We start from the raw sequence: 23521 nt of genomic DNA, 5'->3' as shown, positions 1-23521 counted from the left end.
CTCCCCTCCTTCTCTATCGTAGCAAGGTGCCGAATATTAACAAGATGTTCATAAATAAGAGCTCCATCTGTTGATATTTCTGATTTGACTTTCTTGTTAAGAGATGGAGCCACTGACTTTAGATATGTTTGAATATCTGCAGTTCAAACAAGGAAATGATAGTAAAATGAAACGAAAGATCTGAAGCCTTCACGGGGATCATGAATTGGTGGACTCCGCCATCTTCTTTATTTTTATTTGCACCATTTTATTTGTAACAGGAAGCGCGATGAGCAGAGATGACGTTTTTGTAGGGGATGGATAGGAGGTTACGCTCCTCGGCCTCCACAGTGGCCGTCACCTTTTCCACGAACTTGACCATTTCTTCATATCGTTTTACTTGTTTGGTGAGTTTCACCATGTAAACGTTTTTCCTCACAGCGTGCATGAAAAGCAACAGACGCGACAACCATTGATGAGATCTGATCTGTGTATTTCACTCGGTTTGGTTTGAGAGAATGCGAGGAGGTTTTGCAGAAAAACGTAAAAGAGGAATGAGGTTAGAAGTAGAATGAGAGAATAGATAAATGGAGATGGGGTCCAAAATATAGACGCCACCACCAGTGTCGAGTGCTGATGGTAGATGTAACTAACTCGCTAAGACGTTAACCACCCTGTGTCTGGTCTGTGATGAACCCAAATATTGATAGAACAAGTTTAACCCAATTCAAAGTCGATTATGAGGGGAGATAGGAAATCAGTAATTTTTGGATTTAAATGCTTTCTCTACTATGTATTTGGGTTTTCTAGCTTTTAAATTTTCAGATCTATTAGTCAGGAAATCGTCACCCAAACCAATGGTTGGTTGGGTGTTGGGTATTGCACCGGCAGTGGCTGAACAGGGGAAGTGAAAGAGTTGGGGGGGGGGGGGGTTATGGTTTGGTTTTAATCATCTGGATTTTGGCTTGTATCTAAGGAAGAAGGAAGCTTTGGAATGAGTCATTTTGATGTCTAGGTGCTTGTTCATAATTGAATTCTGACTAAAAAAAGGAAAAAAAAAAAAAGCCAATCTTCTCATATGCGTATTTCTTATTTCATCAGAAGTCACTAATAAAAAGGTGGTCTATAGTTTAAACAACTACATGCATGCATCCAACAGTCCAAAATGAGCTAAGGTAAGACTCACATTCACCATGTATTGTACACCAAAAATTTTGTAAGTTTGAACAATCGGCTTTGTTGCTTCCCCTTTTGTCTTGAGCTCAACCCTAGTTCTACATCTATGTCAACCCTAGTTCTACATCTATGTCAACCCTAGTTCTCTCTTTCCCTTTTTCCTCTTTCATATTAAAAATTGAAGGATAATGGGTAAAGTAGTCTTTTTCGTCTCTCTGTTAACCGATGTTAATGGAAATGAGGTTTTTGACAATTCTCAAAAAATTTAGTATATGTTTGGCATCGATGCTGCAGATGCATTTGATGTGTGGTTGGAAGCACCGTTTTCTTTGCCTTTATTTTTGTTTGGAATGGTTGCTGCCAGGTAGGACATTACTTGGAGCAACAACAATTTTTTCTATTTGGTACCAATGCTTTAAGGAAACGTTTTCAGCACTGGTACCCAGTATCCAGTGCCACATCAGTGCCATATCACTGCCCTATTGGCAGCAATGAGCTATAGCTCCACGAAACGCCAAATTTAGCGTTGCTCCAAGCCATTGCTTTCCGATTTCCAAGGCGTGGCTTGGAGCACCAATTTTTAAGGAGAAACGGTTCCAAACAAATGCCCGTTTCTTAGAGCACTATTTTTTTCGATGTGGCACTGATGTGGCGCCGTTGCTCCAGGAAATGACAACGATGCCAAACATCCGCTTAGGGGATACTTTAAGACAAAATGTAAATAGTAAAGGCAGAGAGTTAGTCAGTTAACTAAGCCATAAGGATAGTTTAAGAAGTTTGCCCTTTTTTATGATATATATGTATCATGTACAACGATATAGGTTTCAATGATAAATGTATCATTAGATTCATTAGATGTTAATGGATGCATAGGTTTTTCATTTTTGGTTTAGATTGGTCAATGGATGATCATGGATGTAGAGGTTTTTTTGAGAGAATGATGAGGTTGATTGATTTTTTACGGAAAAATGTATCATATAAAGCAGGTTGATTTTTTCTGCTATTTTGGAATGAAAAAATTGATTTCAGGTGAATGGATTGGTTTATTTTAATAAAAATAAACCTGCTTGTTTCGGTTCGGTTTACCGTAAGAACCGGTGCATTCGAAAAAAAACAAAATTGTAAAACCGGTGCGATTAATCGAACCGTATAACCGAACCGTGAGTACCCCACTAGGCCACTACTAGACGCAGGCAATTTTGTACGTAGACGCTAATAACTGTCTATAAACCAACGACAGCAGCCACCAAAGCTTTCTTAGGGTTTTAGCTAGATTAGAGTACTCAGACATAAAACCACAAAACTGAGTCGGACGTTAAAGCAGAAGAATTTTTTTTTTACGTTCTACTGTTGCTGTTCACTTGTTCTTCCCAAAACCTGATCGAGCTCGCTTTGGTGTTTGTTTCCCGACTTCTTTCCATTTATTGCAGATTTTTATTGTGTCGACTCTGTGACTGGTTCTGGCTCGAGACGAGAACATGGTTAGTGACGTGATTGATTCTTGGCACAGAAAATCGAAACTCAGTTTCTAATTTTCTCAGTGCAAAACAGAAACTTAATCCTTTTTTCTCTAATTGTCAATCTGCAATTCTCTCAATTGTAGGTGGAACCAGGGGCCGAAGACCTTGAAAGAAAGAAAAAGAAGGAAGAGAAGGTCATCTACAATTCCCATGTTCATTTCTCGTACACTCACTATGTCATGTGCCTTTGTACACAAATTATATCTGCAATTGATTTCTGATTACATAGCTGTTGGTGTTTATTGTTTTTTGTCCTGAACTTATGGCTTTCTTATTGTTAATCAATAGTAAATTCAATAAAAGAAACTCATAAGCAATTTACCAGGATTATGCATCTATTATTTGTTATTCAAGATGTTTGAACACTAGCAATTTTAAGCACTAGATATTACATTTGCTATCCTTGTAAAATACCGTAGGTTTTTAGACCTACAAAAGTGAGCTGCTGAATTACGTTTGGATCAATTTTTATCTGAGTAGGCCAAGTGAAAAACCGATTCTGTGTTTTTTCTTGCTATGGGATCTGGGATTTGTATGGATTGCATATAGTAGGTGGAGGCACTGTCACACATTATCATATTTCCAATGTTCCTAAAACAGAGTCTGCAAAAGCCCCAATCCCCATTGATGACTTTCACATTTAAATAACCACTTAGCGTCTTAGAACTGCAATGACAGTTCAGAGTGCCAATAATTCTGATTGGACCCGTGGTTGCTTGTTTTGTGTATATTTTAAGTGTCTATATAATATATATTTCAATTGCAGCTATGTGATTGATGATGCGTCGCAATATTTTAACGAGGACAAAAATGGACAATATTTTGTGGATCAGATCTATCTGAGATGGATTTAGAATGTGCAATACCCTCAAACAAATGTCCGCTAGGTGTGGCATGTTCTGGAATCAACTGATACACAAAAAATTTACATTAGCAACCACACTCTAAGTGGTCTAGCATTACTTGGCTGTTATTTTACTATGATGTTTGCATTTAAATTGGCACTTAGGTCTTAGTAGCCCATAAATGTAACCGGACAAATCAATCTTTTGGGTTGAACCTGTGGTTGGTAATTCTATGTGTTTGATAATCAACATATCTTTCAACTGTAGATCTCTGATTGATTATTTTTTCTTTTTAGTGCTCTGTAATTACTTGGTTGTTGTTTTACTATGATCATCCACTTCAAAGTGACTATGATGTTTATTTCCATGGCAGGCAAAAGAGAAAGAATTGAAAAAACTAAAGGCTGCACAGAAAGCAGAAGCAGCTAAACTTCAGGTAAAGATAACATGTTTTATGATGTTTCCTATTATGGAATAACTTATGGTTCTGTGGCTTTCTGGATGGACATACCTTTAATTTAGAGCCTTTGATGTGGAAGTCACTGCCTTTATTGATTATTAAAAGCAACTTGTGTATTTGGTATTTATAATGGAACATGGATTATCCTTCTGTGGTATTGACCAGGCACAAAAGTCATCCAGTGCCCCAAAAAAGAGCGAACGGAGAAATCCAAAGAGAGATACAGGGGAAGAGAACCCTGAGGATTATTTTGATCCAGAGACTCCCATTGGTGAGAAGAAGAGACTTTCTCGTCAAATGGCAAAACAATACAGTCCAGCTGCAGTAGAGAAATCGTAAGTATCAAGTTATTCTCTTCCTTTTGTATGTTATATCAGCTCATGTTTGTAATCTCTTTTATTCCTTGTGGTCCCCTTTCAATGATCTAGATGGTATGCATGGTGGGAAAAATCAGACTTCTTTGTAGCAGATGCAAGCAGCTCCAAACCTGCATTTGTGATTGTAAGTGCTAGTACTTTTGGTTTGCATTATGATCTTAGATGGAATGCTGGACTTTTTGCATGCTGGAGGGGGTTGTTGAAAAACAAATCTGTGGCTAGAATCAAAATTGAAGATATGAACTGCCTATAGTTTTGTGAAGATGACATGAACATATTTTTAATGGGAGGGTACAGAGTGCTGCCACTCACCTTGTACATAATATTCTTTTTATTGAATTCATAGATAATCTTAGTTAACATTAAAAAATATTTTTACTAGGAGGTGCCCATGGAGGGCTATCATGACTATTTTCCCTTCTTTTTCACCACATATCATGTAAGACCTCATCATGTGATGAGATTTGAGAATAGTTGTGGTGGGGAGATGAACCTTTGTACTAGGCCTACACACTAGAATTTATGCCCTATCCACAAACAGAAATAAAAACATTTGTTTGATGCTTTTCTTTGCCAAAGGAGGTCTTTTTTGGGATTTGGTCTTAGAAGAGATTTGAGGGACTCTGAACATGTATGTCATTAATTTGTATGGTCTCATCATGGGGTTAATTGTGATATTTTTGGAAGACTTGTGGTGGGGAGATGAACCTCTGTGCCAGTATGCCCTACTCACAAACAAAAACAAGCAAAACCATTTTTTTTTGACAATTGCAAAACCATTTAGTTGATGGTTACCTTTGCCAATGAAGTCTTTCTTGGTGTTTTGGTCTTAGAAGAGATTTGGGGGATTCTGGTTTCAAGTCATTAGTTTGGTGGATAGAACAAAATCAGTGTTGAGAAAACCAGACTGGTTAAATGTGAGGGCCCTGGCCGGTTCGTTCACAGCCCAAGAACTGTAATAACTAAAAACCTGGTGAAAACCGGTTGACTGGCTGGTTTAACTGGAAAACTAGTAAACCAGTTCCGGTTTCATGAAACCGCTTGGGTCATTAAGTAGTTGAAATTTAAAATGTCTGTAACCAGTGATTTAAAAGGCGCGCCTAGGCACATAGGTGAGGCGCATTTTGGGGTATGCGCCTTGCCCAGGTCCTAGGTGCACCCCTTTCAAAAGGCGCACGCCTGGTGCGCCTAGGCGTGTGCCTGATGCGCCTTGCGCCTCAGCCCAGGTGTGCACGTTTTTAAAATTTTGCGCTTTTTGCTTTTTTTTTGAGTCTAATGGCTGGGCCGGGGGCTCCGCTCCTGGTGACAAGTTTAAGGCTGTTCCTTGTTTAGATCAGATTCAACAATAGGCTTCAGCCACAAGTATTAACAAACAAATAAAGAAGGGAAAATAGAAGAGGAAGCAAGACTTAATTCTACTATAGCTGCTGGCTGTGGCAGAACCAGAAAATAAAAGAATTCTTTATTCAATTCAATGGAATAGATTGCTTTTTTCAAGATCTGCTGATACCTTTTTATAGACACAAAGTAGCACTTCCAACTCGTAATTGGATTCTAAATTCCAACTCTTAGACTCCAAGGTTCTAACTCCTATTTGTATTCACACTTAAAACAAAAAGTAGAAAGCCTCCTTTTCAAACTAGGACACACTATAACTCCCTAATTCCACTAAGCATAAGAAACCCAAAATTACTAAAAATAATGTCATCTTTTACTATAAATAGTAATGACGAAAATTTCTATAAATATTGGTCAGGTTGTTGACTAAGACTTTGACCATGACTTTCATAACACAAAATCCAGCCAACTTGGTCTTTAGTTGGGGCACTTTCACATGTTAGATTGAGCTGAAATTCTACAGTATTGGAGTGTTAAAGTGTACTTTAATGCCACCCTTTGAACCAAATCAAACAATGTTTGACAGGTCAAATAGTCATTTCTTTTCTCGTTGATGATGTAGTCTACAAGGGTCTGTTTGATTGCTGAGAAAATTGGACTGAGAAAGGATGGGATGAGAGAAAGGTTGGGATGAGAAGAGGAAAATTTATTTTCTCAATTAGTTATGATGTGTTTGTTTGCTGAGAAAATTTTTGTGAGAAAATCCACTTTCCAGTGTTTGTTTTGCAAGAAAATTTATAGGAGAAAAATCATGCTAAACTATAAAAATGCATGTAATTTACTTTTATGACAACTTGCACCCCCCAAATGTATGACACATACGATTGAACTTGCCACGTGGCATGATAGTGTTATTAAACTTGCTCATTCAAAAATTTTACTTAAAAAGAGTAAGAAATGCTTCATTATTTGGACTTGCTCATTCATCATAGAATTTGTTCATAGGTCTATTCAATGTACTCATCCATAAAAAACTTGTGCATGCATTCATAAAAGAAACTACTAGAAACTAAAATTGCTCTATTATTTGGACCTGTTGGTACATCAAAGAAGTTGCATTCAATAACCTATTTCATTCAAAAAGTCATACATACATCAATAAATCATTTGAATTTGTCTTTAACCTGTAATTAATTCATCAATGCCAATAGTTCAACCTATTCATTCTATGTAGTCATAATCATCCATATACCAATAAATCCATTGTGGTAAAATATAACCATTCATTCCACCTAATACAAGTAGATTGACCATTGCAAAAAAAAGAGATAACAATCAAATTGCCAATGCATCCCCAAAAAATATACAAAATGGATGCAAAGGCTCAACCATCAAAACAAGCTTTTGTCATATATAATTAGTACCTAGTTTGTTAATAAATGTGAGTTATAATAGTTTAAGTCTTTTATCCATCCCTTCAATATGGAGGCCCTAACTTCATTTGAAGCCACGCCTTCCTCAAATGTGGCTCCACTCTGTAAAATGTCATAACTCGACTTTTAGACTCAGCTAAGAAGTCATTTGCTTTCATAAAAAATGCCACTGAACATCCTTCTAGGCTCATAACATTGGCATACACCTTTTCCTTGCTAAAAAAACCAAACCCTCTCTCAACTGCAGATGCAAGTTTCCCGAGATGTGCAGCAATGTCTTGCACTTGTTCAGCAACAATTGAAGCATATGACTTCCGTTTTCCTAAAATTCTTCCTTCTGAAAAACTACTTGCCTCCACCGGCCTTGCTTGAAGGTTAGGATTTCCAAAATTCTTAGCCTCATCAATGTCATCAAACACATGCTCAACATTCGGTGTTGCACTAGTGGCAGTTGCAGAAATTGCATCTTGCTTATTTAGCTCCTTGGCTGTAAAGGCGCCATTTCTAGTCACTTGATCATTTCCACATACCAATGCCAATTGGTCATAGTTTGGAATGCTTTTTCGTCTAAACTGCTTTGCCTCTGGATGTGCCTGCTCATTTACCATGGGAGTTCCATAATAAGTCACCTTCCGTACTAATAAGTCATCTTTCATATAATTTGTAAACCAAGTGTTTAGAGTAAGTGTTGTTAATCTATTCTACCTCAATATATGTAGCCCAAACATCAGGTGTTGCATCTATTGTCTTGGTTGAATCATTCCACGCAAAGCCACTTTGATTCAAAAGGTTTTTTAATATTGCAAAATTCCGCTTGATTGTTTTCAACCTATTTCGTATGTGTCCTTGAGTACATTCAATTGAAAACTTAGTGCTAATAGCACGCGCCGCTGCAGTGTAAGCCGGTGATTTGAAACTTTTGTCAACCTTGTTTTCAAGGTTGACCTGCTCAGCAAATGTGTCAATGAGTAAATTATCCATGTCCTGTGTCCAACTCATATTTGTTTTTCCATTCTTGTTTTTAGGACGAGAGCTAGAAGAGTCCATTTCTGTTTCATGCCAATCAAATGAATAATGCAAATCAACAATATATATCCATAACACTAATTAATACAAGGTATTTTTGTATAAATAGCAATAGGCAATTAATAAAGTCGAACATCATAATTAGTTAAAGAAGTGAGCGCATATAGAAAAAAAGTTATACAACAAAAGTTATATTAGAAAGAAAGAGTTAGACAACAGGAAGAAATTAATGTCGAGCCCTAGATCGATACAAGACGTAATCAGCCCACATTTGGGTAGCTATTTCTTCTCTGAGACGAATTCCTTCCCTTGATTGTTCATTTTTACTAGCTTGTTGAGATAGTTGGGAGATTTGTGTATTGTCTGCTCTATCATCATTTAAATCATCAATTCCTGCATCATCCTCAGTATCAACTGCTTCTCGATCATACTGACGCATGATGAAATCATACGGATTCACACCCATGACATGGTTGTGTAAGATGTAGCATGCAGACACAATCTTCACCTGTGACTTAAAAGGGTAATGTTGCTGAGATACCAAGATTGGAAAGCGTTTTTTCAATACCCCAAAAATCCGTTCAACGACTTTTCTAAGTGATGAGTGTCAAAGGTTGAACAGTTCTTTTGGGTTCTTAGGTTGATGTGCACCCCATTCCTTTAGATGGTATCGTGTGTTTCGATATGGTGTAATGAACCCAGTCTTTAATGAAAATCCTGCGTCTACAAGATAATATTTACCTATTTAAAATATAAAAAGTTAGAAAACATGTACATACTTACCTATTAAATAAAAATGTCTCTTGTGAGAGTTTATTACTACCTTGAGGGACCTCTAATTTGTGCTCTTTCCTCAGAGCATTGTTAAGCATGTGAGAGTCCGATGCGGCACCCTCCCAACCAGGTAATACATATGTGAACCGCAAATTGAAAGTGCATGCAACAAGGATGTTTTGTGTGGGATGAGATTTACGACCTCGAAACCTAGCAACATCAGTAGAAGGGACTTTCACAGGGAGGTGTGAGCCATCGATTGCCCCAACACAATCTTGCTAGTAGATTTAAGTTTTTTATTATTCATTTTATGGGTGTATATGTCATAAAGAAGACTTTATCACTTAATTACCTTGAAATATGGCCAAAAATCATGCCGGTTTCTAATTTCTGGAGGTGTTTCAGTACCACTTGGTTGAATCAAGTACCTATCCTCCAAGCTCAACAAAGCATTCAATACATTGTTGAAATGATGACTCAGTCTCACCAGACCGACTGAAATGAAAGCCCGCTGTTCTATTCCTAATGTTGTGTGCTAGTATGTGTAGGAAGCGTGCCACTTGTTCTTCTACCGTGCACCTCATTGTAGCATGTAGTCTTCCTGTCTCACGAATAATCTTGTATAGCCTTGCAAAGGCTGCTTTCCCCATTCTCAATTGGTTATAACAATCTATTTCTTTTTGTCCATATAATCTATGCAATAAATCCCTTCGTTCAAAATCCCGGTTCACAGATGGTTCCCTATCAATATAATCCACATATTCTTGCAACATTGAAAATGTAACTGCAACCGTAGCAGTTGCAGCCCCAACAATTGCATAAAGCAAATTTTGCTCCATCTATTTATAGAAAATAAATAAACAAACAAATAAATAAACAAATAAATAAACAAATAAATTGGGGAATTCATTCTAGAATGCCTATATAATTTACATGCTGGAAAAGTAGTCAATGAAAAAAAAAAGAGCAACCATTAACCATGAATAAGTTTACTTCTTTCACTGTTACTAATCAAAGCTACATGAAAGCACACATTACACTTTTTTTCTTTTTTGATAGCTAAATCATCATAATGATGCATACATACTCGTATACATGATAAAGAATTAGAGTCTCATTTCAGAATTTTTGATAGCTAATCTCATTAAGAACTGATAATCAATGAATTCCACAAATGCGCTAGAATTTAGTTATATAAACTAATAACTAGTATTTATTAACAAATTCAGTTACCGAAAATACCAGGGATGTCCTTCATAGTCATTCAAAATTTACTAATATGATTGCTGTTGCTGAGGCAGTGATTGAAGGGTAATGGGTTTGGCCACTCCATTATATTGTATGGGCCCTTTCTTGATAAAAACAACAAACAATGAACCATTTATTGTGTGGATTCTTAGAGCCTAAACCTTAGAATGTTCAATCAGAGATATGGTTCTATTATTTTCTTCCCTTTCCCTTGGCTGGATCTCATTGAGTCATGTCCTTTCCCCTTTACTTTTTTTTACCCTTCTTTCCTTCATTACTGAATAACAAACAATAATTGCATTTTTTAAGTAGATTGATTGCTTTCAACCTAAGAAAGATTATATGAAAGTAAAGAACTAAGGATCCCTACCTACATTTGCGTGTACAACAAGAAGTGGGGTGGGGTTCAATTATCTGCCATTCATGTGGCACTGTTTTAACTCAGTGGGTCAACTGGTGGTGGGCTCTTGTCCAATTGGAATAGTCTTGAATGAATGACTGCTGACAGTTGGAGTTGGACTTGGTAATTCATCTGAGTTACTCGTAGGACTCAGCCCTCCAGACCATTTTCCCAAATATTTTTATGCTCTTTGTTTTTCTTAGCTTCAAGCTTTATTCTTCCTTATTGGGTCATCACTGTTGCACACATGAATTTGTAACTAGTTAGGCATCGGTCCGGTCGAGTTAATATTTCCTTTCTTTGGTCAGACCGAGTTATTATTTCCTTTTCCCTAAACAAAAATCTGATTTGTGTTTAGAAATCAAAATATACAACAGTCTATGCACACCACCACAGATTGAGTGGTCTTCAGGGATATGGACCGGGTACTGTCCTAACCTTTGGCATTTTTTCGCACAAATTAGCCATCCTCGGACTCAAACCTATGTTCCCAGGCTTGCCAACCTGACCGACCACTGAAGTCTGAAATCAGCATACTCTTCCAAATTAACCAAATGCAATTAGTTTTCTTTATTACCTTGTAAACTTTTGTGGCACTGTTTGTTTCATTCCCTTATTAGTGGGTGAATTGTTTTTGTTTCATTTTGGGAGGGGGCTGTTTTTGTTTGCAGGGTCCAACAAACTGCCCTGTTTTTGTTTGCAGTGTCCAACAAACTGTAAAATAAATGTTTGCAAGATAATGAGTTTGTTTGTTTGTTTGCAAGATAATGAGTTAATGACATAAGAAATGCTCATTCCCATATATAAAACTCAGGTGGTCTCTCAGTCGAATGTAAATTAATGTTTCAAGTCTCATATTTCAGAAATGTGACATTCACTGTATAAGTGCAGATACTAACTACATAAGAAGGACATCATATATCTACTCTTACTATAATGAGTCCATTTATTTTCATTGAACTTCATTAGAAAACACCAAAAACCATATCATCCAACCTTGAACATTTTTCTACCCTTATAGAGAAAAAAGAAATAACTTCCATTTGATGATAACTAGATAAAGATGGAGAAAGTTAGTCTAATCAGATTAATTATTCCTTTTTTGTACAACTTCACTGCCTCTACTACATTGAAGGGTTATGGACAAATTCATCCATCAGATAAGGGATACACGTTCACTTTCCTAGTCCACACAAGACTTGTATCCTAGTCCACTGAAAATGCTTATTTTGAAAGCAGGGATTTTCTGATAAAATTGACCACATGAACAAGGGGAAGTAAGTTAAAAAACATTTGGCCATTTTGGAGACCCAAACAAATTTCTTTTTCATTTAAAGACTTTTCTAAATGACCAAATTAGCAAATGCAATGAGCAAATCATTACTTCCACTACAGTTGGATCCCCTTTTGTACCTATTTTTTGTTGTTAGTGTAAAATATTGAATTGTATTAACCAAAAGACACAGTTACAAAGACCCCTGTATACTAAGGCACCAAATATTGGGAATGTACAATAGGATCTATATGGCAGTATGCATTCCTGTTTACAGAAAGCACTTTACAAGAGGAAAATTCTCGACCCTCTGAAACTTTTATGAATAGACAGCCATGACTACAGCCTTCTCACCAGTTTCCTTGCCAACATATCCTCTGAGATGCACTATGTTCAAAGATGTGACTGTTCCTTTTGACCAAGAGGGTCCAACAAACTGCCAAAGGAGTCATGTTTTACACTGGTCTGCTTTCTTACTTAACCCCTGCCAAAGGAGTCATGTTTGCAGGAAAGGACTTTTTGTCTAGGCCCTGTAGACATTTAAACCATACTTAGCTAAGAAGTCAGCAGCCTTATTGGCACACCTAGGTACAACCTGTATAACCTTATTATCCCCTTCAACATACTCAGAAGAAAGACCAAGCTCCCAACCAAACTGAAGAGAAACAACTTCTGTTTCTAGAAAAATTGAGCTTAACAAATCCACCCAGAGGTCTACTCCTGGAAAAATTAAAAGAAAAAACACCAAAAAAAAATTGTGCAGTACACATCGGTTTGATTTGCATTAATCAAATCCTTGTGTTATGTAAACAGCAAACATGTAAAGATCATGGAGAAAATGATTTACATTTGGGTTCATAGTCAATCATAGAGACCACTGTACCAAGATAAATCACTATAATTCTGTACAAAAGCTACTGGTGCAAGTCTCTGAATACAAGCTGCTTCAGATCGGAAAATATTAATCATCCAAATATTTACATTTGGATGCCGATGATCAGAACAAGGGGACATAAGTCCATCAACAACTGCCAAGATAAAGTCAAAGAAACAATTAAAGGACTGAGCATCATGACTCATGATGCTTCCCAGAATAACCCCATGGTTAAGATGATTAATCATAACTCATGAACACTTTATTCAAGACAAAGCAAATGCAGCTCATGTTATCAAAACATTCAAATGGATTTATGAGTTTTGTTTTGCGAAAGAAATTTGAAAAGAGAAAAACTTCAATCATCAAAGTTTTCTTACTTCAGACAGAAATAGCGTTGTCCAAAGCTGGAGCAGAAGTGGAAGCTTCTTCACCTAGGAGGAAAACTGGCTCCTTCTGTATCCTAAACCGGATGAGAGGGAGAAACTTGGATTCTTCGTAAATCTTTCCTCAAGGTTGAAACTCAAAAAGAAAAAAAAGTAAATCAGTGAAACCAATTTCATTCTTTAGCACTTCACTTCTTACAAAAAATGAGAGAGAAAAAGAGTGAGTAACGGCATAAAGAAAATCTATTGGATTCGAAGTTTCAGTGATCTACGCAAATGGGGTTAAAATGTTAGATCTGGACATGGATGCATGCTCGTGGAGAGTGTGATTTTATTTCGGCAAAACCTTTGCCGGAGACAATGAAGAAAATGGCTGAGCTTCCAGCCACTGAGGGGAAAAACATGGGGTTGGGGAAGAAAGAACCATGGACCGAAAAACAACAAAAAAGGGTAGAACAGGACCGCTAGAGAGAGATATTCATGGATCTTGTGTTACCTTTCAGAGAGATGGCCGGAGAAGCTACCGGAGATATGGCCGTTGGATTACTACTTCGAAGGGAGAGGAGACTGTCGACTTCTTGCTTTGACAAAGCCCGAGCAATTTTCTTAGCTTTTTCTTTTCCCACCGGGGTCACACTGTTTTGGTGCGATCCCGCTCACTTCAGTTTGGGATCCCGTGTCCCTCTTGTTTCTCATCCCAAAACACTATTTACCAACAAACAAACACAAGAAAGGGAGAATCATTCGGGAATATTCCCTTTTCTCATCCCTTTCTCGGTAAACAAACAGACCCTAAGTGTACTATTTGACTCTTTTTCTTCAATTTATTTTGTTGAGGTTTACTTAAAATCTTCTTATAAGCAGTTGCATCAACAGGTAAGAGAAAGATAACATGGTTGACAGATAAAGTTCATTCGTATCCCTACTTTGCCCCTCCAGAACCAGCCTATCTTGGCTTTTTTGTGGAGATAATCCATTCTAAGCGTTTATTCAAAAATAAACTCCCTAAATTTCCCTACTTGTCTCAGTTTTTTTTCCCCTCCTGTTCTGCATATTTTCCAAGAGATAATGATAGAGATGAATGCAAACATTCATTTTTATTTTCAGCAAACCGTTTTATAACTTTTTGTTGAAGATTTCTTTTTTTACTGGATATTTTCTCATCATTTATTTTTGTGAGTATGAAAAGTCGAACATTTCATTAATAAAATGAGGAAAAAAACCACTACATAAAGGAGTATAGGATGGGCATATAAACAAAATGAAGCAATTCCATCAAAATCTATTCAAACATTACAACATGTACAGAGGTTATATGGTAATGATGGCCCACTATAATCTGCCAGCATTTTGCTCTGATCCCTAGAGATCTATCTAAAAATATGAAGGACAATTTCCAGGGATATTTAAAAGAAATGTGGTTTTGCAATTGGAAAAGAATTAATGATGGTAAAAATCTATCAGGGTTTTGAAGAAGTCTAATGTGGTTTGAAGATTTCAATAGCCAGAAAATTCCTCGAACAATCCAAATTTGAAAGGTGTTTTCAAGATTGAAGGGGGTTTGTTTGGAATTGGACCTACTAAGAAGATTAGCAGAAGATTTTCCTATTTAAGCTTGTGGAAAATTGAGGCTTTTTCTTTTGGTCTTTGTAATTTAAGGCTGCATGTGTGTGTCGTTGTGGTGTTTTTTGTTTGTTTTTTCTACGAGTCTTTGTATGGTGTGCTGGAATTGTAGGCCTTTTCTCTTCTATTGGGTGACTACCGGTCACCTTCCTTTGTCCTTTCTTTTTCTTTTTTAATAAAATATTTCTTTTTTTATTACCGTAAAACAACAATTTCCAAGGATCTTTGAAAGGCCCATCTAGGGGTGTCTGCAGAGTCTTCGTAGTTTCTAGTGACAGCCCTTCTAAGTCATTATCCCAACTTTCATGAAATCTACCTTCCATTGGGTGTCATATTTTTTTTGATGAATAAGGATAGTTTTATTACTTCAAAAGAAAAAGAAGATCTCATACAGCAGCCCGTGAAGATGCGCGTGCTGCATCCTCTCTCAACTGATTACAAAGAAACTTAAAAGGAAAAGGAAAAGATGAACATTATAGCTGAGCCCAAAACAAAACTTCCCTATTTGTCCCAAGCCATCAGCCAAAGCATTTGCTGATCTCCCCACCCATTGTGTACCATTAAGTATCCAGTTGGAGCATTCTTTTCTGTTAAATGCGTAATCGTTTTGTTTTTCTTTCTTAGATTGTTGAATGAAAGTATTTATTTGTTTTTGCCTGAAGGGTCCAATCAATTGTCCTTGACTTTTAATTTCTTTGATTACTGTTGCAGGTTTTACCACCTCCTAATGTAACTGGGGCCCTACATATTGGTCATGCTCTTACTGCTGCAATACAGGTCAAATAATTATCCCATTATTGTTTGTTTTGTTCTCTAGGGAAAGCTGTCTTAATACATATGTTCTTCTATTGTCTTTACTATATGCAGGATACAATTATCCGTTGGCGTAGAATGTCAGGTTACAATGCTTTGTGGGTGCCAGGAATGGATCATGCTGGGATAGCAACACAGGTTCTATTTTTTTATCAAGTTGAACTGGATTATTTTTTGGGATGGGCATGATAGTTGTACTTTTTCTTTACTTAATAAGTGTATCTCTTTGTATTAATCTCCTCTCCCCCATGGGTTGGGAAGGGGGTGGGGGGTGGGGGGTGGGGATGCCTTGTTTGGAAATTTGAATTAAATGATTTTGACCTCAGAACTTGTAGTCCAAAAAATAAAAAGGATGATATCAGAAATGAAGGCATTTGAAGGAACCTAGGAATTGCTTCAATAGGTGATAAAATGAGAAAAAGTAGACCAAGATGGTTGCTAACATGCATAGAAGACCATCTACAGTACCTGTAAGAAGAACCGGTTTGATGCAAGTTGAAGGGGCTAGAAGGGTTAGGGTAGAGGGCAGAGTAAAAAGGGACATGGGTTGGAATAGTAAGAAATGATACAAGTGCTCATATTTGTGTATTGACACTGAACAGAACAGAATAGCGAAACAGGGTTCATGTAGATGGTCTTATATAATTAGGACAAAGCTTAGATGATGAACTGCTTCCTCTCTATTCCTGGAAATGAAAATTGCATTTTTGCATGTCTGGATTATACTCTTGAGGATTATGTTATATAAACATATTATCTGTTTGTATGCATCTTTACAGATAAACTATGTTAGATATAGTATATTGTTTAATGATATAATGAGGGGCTGAGGGTTGCTAGGCAGAGGAGCAGGTGGTAATTGATGGAGAGTCAGAGCAAACTGAGCTTGGTTTGAGGGAGAAGATTGAGTCCACTGTTGCTGGACAGGTAGTAGGATTGGGGAGGGGATGGCTAGGGAGGAAGAAGTTAATAGTGAGAAGGACAATGGTGATACATCTCCAGGTGGTTTTGGATTGAGGGAGGTGCGCACAACAAATACTGAAAAAGGTTATTGTTACAGTGGAAGAGACAGAAAAGGTTGTAGGAGGAAGTTGCGACAAGGTCTATAGCAAGAAGAGAAGATACAGAACGAAACCTCTGAACAATGTTGTAGATAGTGACTCTAAAGCTGAGGATGAAGGAAACCAAGAGGAGGAGGTCATGATGGACGAAACACACATGGTAAGAAGCTCAGTAGACTTGGAAATAGAGAGAAAGAGAGAGGTAGAGGGAGGAGGGGAGTTGTGATTAAATATGGGGGAGATGTCTGACATTGAGGTTGTATTTTTTCTTTTTGTGGTGATATCTTATCGCCTATATGCTATGTTGTAATATCCTTCTACTCCTTTCTAATAAATTTGCTTTTTAATTTATCTTAAAAAAAGACTAAACCCTCTCTTCCCTTCCTGAAACCTTCAATTTATCCTGTTGCAACTTCTCTATTCAACAGCTTGCTCAAAACTTCTGCAACCAACACAAATAACATTGGAGAAAGAGGAGGTCATGATGGACGAAACACACATGGTAAGAAGCTCAGTAGACTTGGAAATAGAGAGAAAGAGAGATGTAGAGGGAGGAGGGGAGTTGTGATTAAATATGGGGGGGATGTCTGACATTGAGGTTGTATTTTTTCTTTTTGTGGTGATATTTTATCACCTATATTGTAATATCCTTCTACTCCTTTCTAATAAATTTTCTTTTTAATTTATCTTAAAAAAAGACTAAACCCTCTCTTCCATTCCTGAAACCTTCAATTTATCCTGTTGCAACTTCTCTATTCAATTGCTTGCTCAAAACTTCTGCAACCAACACAAATAACATTGGAGAAATAGGATCCCCTTGCTCAAAATTTCTGTATTTTGATGGTAGCAGCCAAGGCAACCCTGGTCCTTCAGGAATTGGAGGGGTTATGAGAAATAAGGAAGGACAAATTGTTGCTTTGTATTTGGAACCAATGGGAGTGGGAGAGTTAGTAAGGGCTGAGATGATGGTGGTCTTGCAAGGTGTCCAGATTGCACATCAGCACATGAACTAAATATGGAAAATTTGGTAGTTGAAGGTGATTCTAAGTTGGTATTAGGATGGCTAAAAGAGCCAGAATAGCACTCTGAGGTTATAGAAATGAAATGAAGGAACTTAAGTGGCTGACAAGAAATATGCCATTAAGAATACAATGAGTGAGAAGGTCAGGTAATGCTTGTGCTACACTAGCCAAACAAGGGGTAAATAGGGGCTGTTTGTATTGGACTCGTGTTATTTTCTTGCTATAGAGTTTTGGGAGAGGCTGCAGCTTGCTCTTCTCCTTGGGATGCTTGTAATGCTTCAATTTTAAGATTAATGAAATTATCTTTTACTTATTGAGAAAAAAAGGATCCCATTGCCTCAACCCCTTTGATCATTCACTCGACAACCCATTGCCATTGAGCCATTTTGTATCGAATCTAGAGAATGAACTCCTTCCCCAAACAGATATACCATATCATCCCTACCTGTTCCATCCTCAGTGTATTACAAAGTAGGAAACTGATGTACCTGATTCACCCCTTAAACCTTACCTGAACCACTCAAGAATGACAGATTCTTACCTGAAGGCAACCAGCCATTTACCAATTGATTGAATAACATTCTCTTTTGACTGATCAGTATCCCTATCATCATTTATCAGTGAAGGTGACAGGTTATGGGGGTTTACCTCTTAAAGACTGAAACCATGCCTGAATTGCTCCCCCACATGAACACAAAACTCACACACATAATGCCCTCTATGTGCCCTGTGATATCTTATAGTCTATGCGTGTCCTTGTCTTCAGTCTGTTGAAGTAATTGGATAACTTTTCTATGCTATCCTTCGCTGCTTTTGATGCTTGCCTTCCATTCAACAGGTTGTTGTGGAGAAAAAGATAATGCGTGAGCGTAATTTAACAAGACATGATATTGGTCGGGAAAGATTTGTATCCGAAGTGAGTCTACATACAGTGAGTTAGTTTCAGCTTCATGAGAAATTTCAGTGTTGCTAATCATGTCTGCCTCAACATTCTTGTGGTGACTAGGTCTGGAGATGGAAGGATGAATATGGGGGAACCATTTTAAATCAGGAACGTCGGTTGGGTGCCTCTCTTGATTGGTCTCGTGAGGTTAGTGCTCAAAACTGTTTTTGAATGGAAAAGAATGTTTTAATTATAACTTGGACAAAGTAACTATTCTTTGGTGAGTTGTTTACAGTTTTACTAGATGCATTCTTGTTTATTGTTCTTTGCTTGATTATTACTAGTGCTTCACAATGGATGAGAAAAGATCAAAGGCAGTTACAGAGGCTTTTGTTCGTCTTTATAGAGAAGCTCTTATCTACAGGTATGAGGCATCTCTTTGCTATTTCTTTTTTTGAACATGCATGCATTTCTTAGTTCTGGTTGACTTAATCCTTAACATGTATATGATGGATTGAGGTTAATTGACAAAAGTAAAATAAAAAAAAAATCAAAAGATGGATTGTCTCAGTGCTTAATAATTACTTTTCAAAAAGAATCAATGCTTCATAATTACTGGAAAAGAAATAAAATGAAGGGACACTCCTCTTTTGTCATTATCTTCATTCTTCCTCATAGTTGTCAAGGCAATGCTTAGATGCTTTGGTCATACCCAGGTGACAAGGCACCCTTGGATGGTCACCTTGCTTAAGCATCTAGCTATTTTGTATATGGAACTGTAAAATATTTATATATTCTTTTGTTTTTTATATTGTATGAATAAAATGGACATTATTAAACAATTACTCCTTTTGTGTGTTTATATACTAATTTTTACTATTTTCTTATTTGATAGGGTTCAAACAACTCATATAATTGTTTATGCTAACTTAAATCCTTGGAAGACTTCAAAACCTGAATCAATAAGCAAAGAATGTAAAAATTTGTCAAATCAAGACATTCTTATCACCTACCCCATTGTAATACTTTCTTTTTTTAATAATATTTTACTTTGCTATCTTTTGCGTGAATAAGGATAAAGCCCCTGGACTAGATGGTTTCTGGATGACTTTCTTCCCAGAGTAGGAAATAATAATAGTTTGACCTTATGGATGTTTTTGAGGATTTTTTTTGACAGAGAAGTTATCAACATCGGGGTGAACTCGCATCCTTACAAGAACAATCCATTGGCTGAAAACATTAGATATATTTTGATGATTTCTCCTTTGATGACTTGTGGAGGAATTGGTTAATAATAGCTAACACTTCAACAAAGAAGAATAAAATCTTGTCAGAATGGGTTCTGCCTTTGGAAGGTGTCATCAAGTTGAATTTTGATGGAAACAGCCAAGGTAACCCCAAGCCTTCAGGTATAGGGGGTGTCCTGAGAAATAAGGACAGCAACATAATCTCCTTATTCTCAGGATGGTGGGAGTAGGGGACTCCACAAGGGCAGAAATCCTTGCTGCAGTACAAGGAATTCAGATTGCTAACCAGCTTGGGGTGGAGCATCTCCTAGTTGAAGGGGACTCTCAGGTGTTTACAGGATGACTTCTAAACCCAGATACTACCATTTGGGGCTACAAAGATTTCATCAAAAAAGTAAAGTGGTTAACCAGCAATATGAGAGTTGAGGTAAAATGGGTTAGCAGGTCTGCTAATTCTATGGCTGATTCTTTAGCCAAACAGGGGGTTTCCAGGGAAGGCCTTTTTTGTGCTACTTTGTAAACTATTAGTAATCTGGAATTTGTACTTAACTAGCCCGGAGAGGTTGCAACTTGTGTCTCTACTCGGGGACTTTGTACTATTGTCTATTGCTCATTAATAAACTTATTTCAATTATCAAAAAAAACATTGGGGTGAACTCCATGTTTATTGCTGTTATCCACTTATCCCTACGAAATTTGGAGCCACCCATTCAGGCCTATTAGCTTGGTTAGCAGCCCCTATAAGATAACTGCTAAGGGCCTGTCCCTTAGGCTGTGCTTGGTTTGAAGGAAGAACTATATCTCTCAAGGTGGATCTACCAAACTACTAGTTTTCTTCCTCTTGGTCTTGAAGGTTCTAGTTTCAGTGGCAAAAGATATAGAGAAAATCATGTGGATTTTTTTTTTTTGGGATCCAGGAGACTCAAAAAAAAGTGCCATCTCATAAATTGGGAGATAGTGAGTAGAAGGGAAGAGAATGAGGGTTAGGGAGTAGGAAAGTTTATATGGAGGAATCTTTCTCTTCTGGTAAATGGCTATGGGAATTTCCTCTAGATGTGGACAAACTGCAGCACATTGTGATCAAGACTCAAGAATACCTATGGGTTGGACCCAAAGGGATGGGATGCAAGGTCTGTGTCTAGGAGCTCATTCGCTGCCCCATGTATATCTATTTCCAAGATCTTACCTGATTTCTTAGCTCAAATCTATTATAATGTGTTAGATGGGAAAAAACCAGATTTTTGAAGGACCTTTGGTGGGGCAAGTCATCCTTGAGGGATACTCTTTCCTTGGTTTAAAAGAAATCTTTCATTGCTTGACCACTTTATTACCGAGCCCATTTGGGATCTAGATTTAAGAAGGGATCTTAGGGAAAATGAAGTCTCTGAGGCCATTGACATATTTTAATCTCTTTCTGGACTATGTTTGGGCCCTGACACTCCTGATAGCAGAATTTGCTCCAATCTCCTTCTGGATTGTTCTCTGGTGCTTTCTCTTTTCAGGTTCTGCTTCTCCCTTACCCTACTACCAGGGTTTTTCCAATGAAGTCAATTTGGCTTGGCCTTACTCCACCTAAAATAGGGCTTTCTGTTATGAGGTGTATCATCAAAAGATCAACACTTGCGAGGTTCTGGAGAGGAGTCCAAAGTGGTGCCGTTCACCTCATGTCTGTTGCCTATGTTGGTCAAGTGGAGAGACTACTCTACGCTTGCTAATCTCCCGCCCCTTTGTCTCTAGGATTTGGGGGCATTTTCTAAATCTTTTTGATATAGGTGGACTCCTCCAAATGGTGTGGCTAGTCTCTTTGATCATAGTTTCTTTTATCCAAGTACTAAAAGGGCTAAGATACTGTGGGGATGCACAAGAGTGGCCAGGATCTTTAAAGATGAGAACCATACAACAGAAGCTTTCATTGGAAACATTACTATTAAGGTGGTCTTTTAGATAAAAACAACAGCTCTCTTTGATCCTTTTCCTATGGGCAATATAATATGAGGCTCGAAACAGGTTGCATTATCCTCATTTGCCAAAATCCATAAGAACATGAATTTGGTTCCTTTCACCTCGAAATAGCATTGAACTAAACTTTGATGGGTGCAACCTGGGCAACCTTGGTGTTGCATGTATTGGAGGTGTTTTGAAGAATCATGAAGGTACAATTTGACAAACTACTTGTTTCCTATTGGCCAAGTTAACTCAGTTAAAGGTAGAATTGATAGCGCTAGTACTGTAGTAGTGCAAGGCTTGAGGCTTGGGAAAACATTATACTATAGTGATTTGGTAGTGGAAGTGACTACGCACGATCATTGGGTGGTTGAACAGAAACAACAAAGGTCCATGGTGCTATAGACACAGCATACGCGAAGCAATTGGGTTAGCAAGGGAGCTGGCATCGCATTCCATTAGATAAGCAGAACAGCTTATGGGATGGTTGATGCATTTGGCAAAACAAGGTGTCAGCAAGGGTGACTACATCTGAGGAACAGGAAAATGTTGTATATTTGTATCCTAAATAAAAAGAAGGGTTATGGGGAGGGAGTGCAGCTCTCCCTTTGCAGTGCTTTTGGCACACGCATCCGTGTACACATTTAATATTATTTTCTACAAAATCAATAAAGTTTTCAAGTTACCTATAAAAATATTTCTTTACCATAAAAAGCATATAATAAGATGTATCCAAGGTTCAAAGAATTGATACGTATCGGCCTGTAGATACCATGTCGATGGCTTACCGATATGCCCCTCCATGGGTTGTATTGGGTCAAACATTGGTTCAGAGGGTAGCCGGGCCTTAAACCGACCCCTCTGAACCGGTTTAAAAAAATTAAACTTAAAAAAAAGTACCGATACATGCCGATACGCCCTACTGGCATATTGTCCTGTGTCAATACTTTGAACCTTGGATGTATCTTCTGACATACTTATAGTATGCACTCATGGTGATATTTTATTTTTGAGATGTGATAAAATTTCAATGAGTTTCCCACCTTGTAATTTTTGTTGCATGGGATGGTTCCCACCTTATAACTTGTTTTCCAATAGTTCATTTGCCCTTCCCAGCACAATTGCTAGCCAGTTGAGGCATCTCCTCCACTGATATCTGAGAGGATAAACCTCCAAATTGGCTTCGAAAGGATGGGAGCATCTTCTCCTTCAACTCTTCTTGACTGGTGATCCTCCTACCGTTCTCATACTTTTTACCACCCAGACCCACTCACTGTCGTCTTGGGTCCCCCTAATTTTTGTTTGGTTGGTCCTAAAGGGATTAAACCCTTTCTTCATCGAAGAGAAAGAACTATTTTCAAAAATAATTCCAGAAAAACACCTTTAAATATTTATTTATTTATGATAAACTAATTGCATTTAGGCTAGGACTCCTTTCACCTTAGGGTGCCTTGTTTCCTATGGGACACCTAGGTGGTGCTAAGAGGCCCAGGACAACTTTGATTTGTACTAGAGTCCCTAATCTGGTCAAAGCTTTTATATGGTTGATCTTTGTTGATAAGGTGCTTACTATTGAGTATTTTAACAATAGGGGAATGAAAAGTCACAACTGTTTTTGTTTTTTTGATCAATAACAGAAACTTTTCATTGAAAAACTAAAGTTACAAACTAGGGAGAAATAAATTGTCTCAACTCTCCCCAAGAAGGTCAATAGGCAACAATTTTAATATATGCCAAACAAGTAAGAGTGGGCCCACACCATTCAGATTTGAGAATATGTGGCTGTCTCACCCTGGTTTTGTTGAGCTGGTTAAAAATT

General features: G+C 37.5%; 1 protein-coding gene across 1 annotated transcript in view; it reads left to right on the top strand.

Moving 5' to 3' along the window:
- Nucleotides 1-2431: 2431 nt before the first annotated feature.
- The window catches only part of TWN2 (valyl-tRNA synthetase / valine-tRNA ligase (VALRS)), a 36136-nt gene continuing 15046 nt past the window's right edge, over nucleotides 2432-23521 (top strand). The window contains exons 1-10 of the mRNA XM_010275291.3: nucleotides 2432-2636; nucleotides 2759-2809; nucleotides 3894-3956; nucleotides 4146-4315; nucleotides 4409-4481; nucleotides 15444-15509; nucleotides 15600-15683; nucleotides 18467-18544; nucleotides 18635-18718; nucleotides 18856-18935. Coding sequence (XP_010273593.1) covers nucleotides 2634-2636; nucleotides 2759-2809; nucleotides 3894-3956; nucleotides 4146-4315; nucleotides 4409-4481; nucleotides 15444-15509; nucleotides 15600-15683; nucleotides 18467-18544; nucleotides 18635-18718; nucleotides 18856-18935 — 752 coding nt within the window. The 5' untranslated portion in view covers nucleotides 2432-2633. The remainder of the gene's footprint in view (nucleotides 2637-2758; nucleotides 2810-3893; nucleotides 3957-4145; nucleotides 4316-4408; nucleotides 4482-15443; nucleotides 15510-15599; nucleotides 15684-18466; nucleotides 18545-18634; nucleotides 18719-18855; nucleotides 18936-23521) is intronic.

This window comes from Nelumbo nucifera, chromosome 8 (assembly GCF_055504915.1).
Source record: "Nelumbo nucifera cultivar China Antique chromosome 8, China Antique-T2T, whole genome shotgun sequence".
Classification (NCBI taxonomy): domain Eukaryota; kingdom Viridiplantae; phylum Streptophyta; class Magnoliopsida; order Proteales; family Nelumbonaceae; genus Nelumbo; species Nelumbo nucifera.
This window is presented reverse-complemented; position numbering and strand designations above follow the sequence as displayed.